General features: G+C 47.1%; 1 protein-coding gene across 1 annotated transcript in view; it reads left to right on the plus strand.

Annotated features, from left to right (window-relative positions):
* RNF213 (ring finger protein 213) overlaps nucleotides 1-5,592 on the plus strand; it is a gene marked incomplete at its 5' end in the record, with an annotated part of 43,663 nt that extends 38,071 nt beyond the window's left edge. The window contains 11 exon segments of the mRNA XM_010020778.1: nucleotides 545-636; nucleotides 1,150-1,401; nucleotides 1,692-1,824; nucleotides 2,214-2,297; nucleotides 2,666-2,846; nucleotides 2,959-3,160; nucleotides 3,300-3,377; nucleotides 3,687-3,884; nucleotides 4,650-4,739; nucleotides 4,842-5,020; nucleotides 5,399-5,592. Coding sequence (XP_010019080.1) covers nucleotides 545-636; nucleotides 1,150-1,401; nucleotides 1,692-1,824; nucleotides 2,214-2,297; nucleotides 2,666-2,846; nucleotides 2,959-3,160; nucleotides 3,300-3,377; nucleotides 3,687-3,884; nucleotides 4,650-4,739; nucleotides 4,842-5,020; nucleotides 5,399-5,552 — 1,643 coding nt within the window.
* Between the last annotated feature and the right edge of the window lie 170 nt (nucleotides 5,593-5,762).

Raw genomic sequence — 5,762 nt, forward strand, 5'->3', positions numbered from 1 at the left:
CACTTCTCCTTCAGTCGAGTATGTGGGGATTGCAAGGTTTGGGCTATAATTCTGGAAAGGAATTGTTGCATAAATAACCTCTTGATGAGTTGACAGAGCTTTCCGCTCACCAGCAGAGGTGCTACTCAAATCAGCCATTGAGTCATTGTGTCATAGAGGGATTTATATGCAATAGCCGTATTTTTAGCATGTGACAGCATGAATCAGTATTCCAACCTCTGTTCCTTGGTCTGTCATTGATCATGGGCTGACCTTGGACAACTTGTTCAACCTTTGTGAGATTATGAATGACTGGTGTAACTGTCCCCATCCTTCAAAGGAAGGACTGGACTGAAGCTTCTGAAACCCTGAGATCACTGTGGGCTGTTTTGGATGACACTCTCCAGTTAGACCAAGATAGTCAGTTAGCTCCTAGGACTCCCATAATTGCTTGTGGGTTCATGATGCTAACTTGCAAGGATGTTGCATCTGGGAGCTTAGAGAATATGTGCTTTCCTTTAACTGAAATGTTGCACATATAAGAGACTAAATATTCCTATTGCAGGGCCAGTTCAGTTTGATGTGCTCTCCACCAAGGCGAAGAGAAACACGTGGGAAAAAATTGTTGCAAAAACAATTATTGTTCCTGAGTTGGAGGTGAGAAATCTGTATAAAATCGGGGTAGTTGTGTGGTCAAAATCCACTTACTGGAAATCTGACCTCCTGCAGTCTCTGTGCTATACTTTTCACCCAGCTATTCCTAAAGCCAAGTCATCTGTGACACAGCTGCGGGTTAGCTTTAATTTGTAAGGGTCAGCCAACTTTGTTCTACTTGTGGAAATGAGTATCTGAGACTAGAGCTGTTGAAAGGATTTGTCCAAGTCTGCATACGGTTGCCCCAAATGAATCCTGTCTGCCTTTCGTCCCCTCATATACATCATCTCAAGAATGGAAGCCCTGTGAGTTGGATGAGCTGGAGAACAAAGAATAACTTTATAAACAGCTGTCTTGCAGTATGTTTTACATGTGTTCCCTGGCAGCTCATCTTCTGTTCTGACATACTTGTATCAATGGGTCATCAAGCTCTTGGGGAAATAGACTCTGGAGGTTTGGTGTGGCAGGACACTGCCAGCTCTGATCTCGTTGTTTGTTTGGCTTCTTTAAATGCAGGATTTGGATAAAAAACTTCTGAAATTAAATAAACAAATACAAGAGGATGAGAGAATTTCTTCCAATCCAGTAGTGAAAATTGTGTACGGTGACCCAGCCACTTTCCTGTCCCAGCTGCCAAGGGACAGTCACATACATCACTCTAAGATGTGGAGCTGCCGAAAGAGGATTTCAGTGGAGAACCTGGGCCATGTAGTCCAGCAAAAGAATGCCAAGGACAGTGTCCCTCTCCTTTGGAAGTTCCTGCAGAAGGTGGGTGTGACACAGGGATGAGGCTGCAATGTTCAGGGATCAGTTCACAGAATCAGACTGGTTGGGGCTGGAAGGGACCTCTGGAGGTTGTCTGGTCCAACCCTGCTCAGACTCATTGCCCAGGACTAAGCCATTTGATTATACAGGGTCTTTATTCTCATAACTTTAATATCAAAACTGCACGTGTAAAATATTTTTTATTTTAAATACTTAAAAAGTAGTTCCATAAAGTATTCAAAACTGGTTCATCCAAGAACCAGCTTGCTCACAGGCCCCCTTTCTTCTTCCAGGAAACAGAACTGAGGCTGGTTAAGTTCTTACCGGAGATTCTGGCTCTGCAGAGAGACTTGGTGAGGCGATTTCAGAACACTGCTGATGTCAAACATGGCTCCATCAGAGACTTCCTCAACGGACCCCTCTCAGGTGAGAAGACTCTGCCAAAACTGTAATTGGGGAAACAAAAAGCACTGGATAGTCCAGTTGAAAACAAAGGTGAAAAGTTCTCTTGAGCTTGCAATCTTAAGATGTCATTTGCCTTCTAATGAATTGGAGACCTTAACCCTAGAGTTAGACTTGGAAAAGTCATCAGGTGACTTTAAAGACAATTAGCACAGGAAGATTGTTCACAAGGGACAGAGGGGACTCTGCTCAGAGACAGGCAAGATAAATCCCTCGATGCAGCAGCGGATTTACTTGTTTTTAATCTTTGCCCTAGAGGTGGAAGTGATGTCCTTCCATTCATGAGCAGCGTCCAGACATTTTGTGGCAACTCCTTCAATTGTACTTAAGTGCATCTTTCTGTTACTCCTCAGATGTGATGAGGGACCTGTTACAGAGGAGAGTGAATGTGTTTCTGTCTGTCTGGAACAAGCTGAGAAGCTCACTGGACACCAGTGGTGAGTCTCCTTCTTTCCCAGCATTGTTTTGGGGGATGATGGGAGCAAGGGCTTCCCAGCTGTTCAGCAGTGCTCCTCTACTCTTCAACAGTTCAAGTTTCTTCCATCAATGATGCTGAGACATATCCTCAAAACTGACCCTGGCCATTAAAGGTTTGAGAAGATCTGGGTGCAGAGGGAGGAATTTGTTTCCCTCCTGTAAAAGTCTTACCTGAACTTGTTCCCTCTAGTGCTTATGTGTAATGGAAAGAGAGCTGCTCTGCTCGAGTTCTGTACTTTCTCCTGACGTGGGTCAGCTCAGGAGAGGCTTGTTCATCGTGGGATGGCTCTGGGCCACCTCAAACAGTCTTCTCTGCCTTTTATTTCAGGGGAAATTAAGCTTCCTAAAGGCTACTGTGATGCTGACCTGACCCTGGACAGCAAGCTTGAGGTCCTTCTGCCACGTCGACGGGGGCTGGGCCTCTGCTCCACAGCCTTAGCCAGTTACCTCATTAGCCTGCACAATGACTTCATCCACTCAGTGAACAAGCACATCAAGGAAGATGATAAGTATGTTGCTATTCCAGCTAGGCATTTTGGGGGGCTCTGCTACAGGACAATCAGCTTTTCCTGCTTCATGAAGGGTTCTTGCTCTAAATGGAGACTCTTTTCTCTTCTGCAGGTACTTGATCAGTCCATCAGAAGTAGCTGACCTGCACTTGATCAGTTATGAGGTTGAGAAAGACCTGATTCCTCTGATCCTGTCCAACTGCCAGTACAGCATGGAGAAGGGAGGGGAGACATTGCAGGACTTTGATTTGGAGAAGATCCAGCAGCAAGTCATCAGCAAGTTCCTGCAGGGGAAACCACTCGTAACCCTAAAGGTAGGACAAGGCAGCTTAGCTGTGCTTTGAGCAGGCAACTTCTTGGCTGATGTTGGAGCCCTGCAGTGTTTGCTGCAGCCAGGCATGCACTGTAGCAGGGCAAGCAAAGCTTTACAGCTGTGGGTTTCTCTCCTGACAGGGAATACCCACCCTCGTGTACAGGCGTGATCGCAATTATGAACAGCTCTTTAATGATGTCAGGAATAAGGTGGATCAGGTGGGTTTCTGCACTGGAGGAGATGGGGCAAGCACATGATCCCTGGTGTCCCAAGAAATGTTAGGTTTGTCCTCTGTCACTTGCCTTGTTCCTCTGAAGGCTTGTACAATAATCTCTGAGCATGCCTTGAATACTGCAAACTGGCTGCCCTCTGTCAGTTAGGATTTACAAAGGAAAGGGGTCCACTTAAGCACTGTCAGTTTCCTAAATCGGGGGCTCTGCCATCTTCCATGGCTTTAGCAACTTGAGCAGCAATAAGGAATGGCTCCAAACTAATGCTGGCAACTGCTTTGACTTTATGGTTTTCAGAGTCCTCTCCCCACTTCTGTGATGAACATGATCAGTGGGGAACTACAGTCTTACAGTGATGTCTGTGATGCTCTGTCTGTCACTGAAATTACCCTGGGGTTCCTGGCCATGGCTGGAGAGAATGCAGAAATGCTTCTGACTGACTACATCGAGCAAGTTCTGCACATGGGTGATCAGACAAACCCTCATGTACTGCAGGTATGTCCTGAGTGCAAAACTCTTATTCTTACAGGATAAAATCTGCACTGATTTATACTAAATCCAGCTAGTCTGATCTCCAAGCCCAGCACAAGTTCAGCTTGAAAAGGTGATAGAATTCCCTCCCCACTGTATTCAACAGCAGGGAGGAAACCATTTTCACTTCCCCTGCAACCAGCAGGAGCATCTAATAGTTTGTGGTGCTCAGCAGGTTCTTGCAAAACCCTACAGAAGGGTCATGTGCAGGATGTGCAGAAGGTCAAACTCTTCTCTGCAAATCCAAGCTCTTCTGTCAGCACCAGGAAGGAGAATTCTCAGTTGAGTGTCAGCATAATTAGTTGCAATGCTAAAACTGAGAAAAGGGAGAACTTTCAATTATGAGTCAGCTTTCAGTGACACTGGTTTGCTGCTGCCGAGCAGGATTGAAAATATCCCTTTACCTCTCAGAAGGGGTGACAGGGAAAGGTTTTATCTGCTAATGATGTGTGAAGAGGCCCTTGACTGATGAGGGCCAAAGGCACCATGTTATGACAAGTACATGTGATACAGCCAAAACACTTTCCCTTTCATGATACCAAAAGGATGGATTATTGAAGGCAAAATGGGGAGCAGGGAGAGAAGCGTATTGCAGACCTTGTGAAAAGGGCTCAGAGAACTCCCTCCCTCTGCCTTGTGCTCCTTTGCAGGGGCAGGGCAGGATGTGGCCAGGTTCCTAAGTACATCCTTTACATCAAGGGTTGCTCCATAGATGTGTGTTTCTTTCAGGCCCTTAGACGATGCCACCTAAAGCACAACATAGCCCTGTGGCAGCTTCTCTCTACCCGCAAATCTGAGCAGCTTCTGCGCCTCAAAAGGGTAAGGTACCCTCATAACTTCAGTGTCTCATCAGCTCTTTCCTCTTCCCCAGCTGAAGTTGCTCAAATGTGTTTGGTTTGTTTTCCCTCACTGCATTTTTAGGACCCCTTTGTGGATGTCAGTGCTGCGTACAAAGCTGAGCTCAGCCTAGAGACCGCCAAGCTCCTCACCACCTTCCTTGTAAACTCAAGGCTGGAAACCTTCCTGCAGGAGCTCCATGAAATGATCGTCTTGAAGCTGAGACATGTCCAAGCCGTGGATGAATTCAAACCCAAGTGGAGGTAACAGTTGTTAACTTAGGCTTTTCTGGCTCCGAAAATGCATGTGCTGGAAATGGTTCCCTTGGCAAATGACTGCCCTGCGAGACACCAACATTAAGTACATACAGCTGGTTCTAAGGCATGCTGCCTGTTTCTGGCATGCATAACTCTTCCTTATTTTACACGAGCTGTTTTGGGAGCGCTGCTGGAATAGAGCAGGAGCTGCTGGTTGATGGCTTCTCTGGCCTCTACATCTGACTGGCTGTTAAATCCTCCTCATTACACGTATTAGAACTCTGTAACCTCAGTATTTGATGTGGTAGGAGTGCACCACTGCCATGTGCCTCTTGTAGTTTGCTGTACACCACCTATTAACGCTACTTCTGCTCTGTTTTCCAGCCTGAAGGAATCCCTCCTCCCTTACCTTGATGCAAAAGACTCTGAGATAGCTACAGAGCTGCAAGAGCTGTTCCCCGATGAGATTTGTCTCTCTCACGCTACTGCTACATGGAAAGCAGCTGCTCTCTTCAAACGGGAGCGCAGGGAGAGCTAGGAGCAGCAGCGCCGCGGCCTCTGCCCGCTTCCACGCCGCGGTGGTGACGTTCCGCCCCCCCCGTGGGTGCGTTCTGGGGGTTTGGGGGTTGGATTCTTCACTAAGTTCAGCACCCCCGGGCAGGTGCGAAGATCAGTGTCTGTGCCTCGGGACCGCGGAGGCTGCACCTGCACCTGGAGCCTCGTGAAGGCACCACCCGATGAAGGATTC

Source organism: Nestor notabilis, unplaced genomic scaffold, assembly GCF_000696875.1.
Source record: "Nestor notabilis isolate BGI_N333 unplaced genomic scaffold, ASM69687v1 scaffold34898, whole genome shotgun sequence".
Taxonomy (NCBI): Eukaryota; Metazoa; Chordata; class Aves; order Psittaciformes; family Psittacidae; genus Nestor; species Nestor notabilis.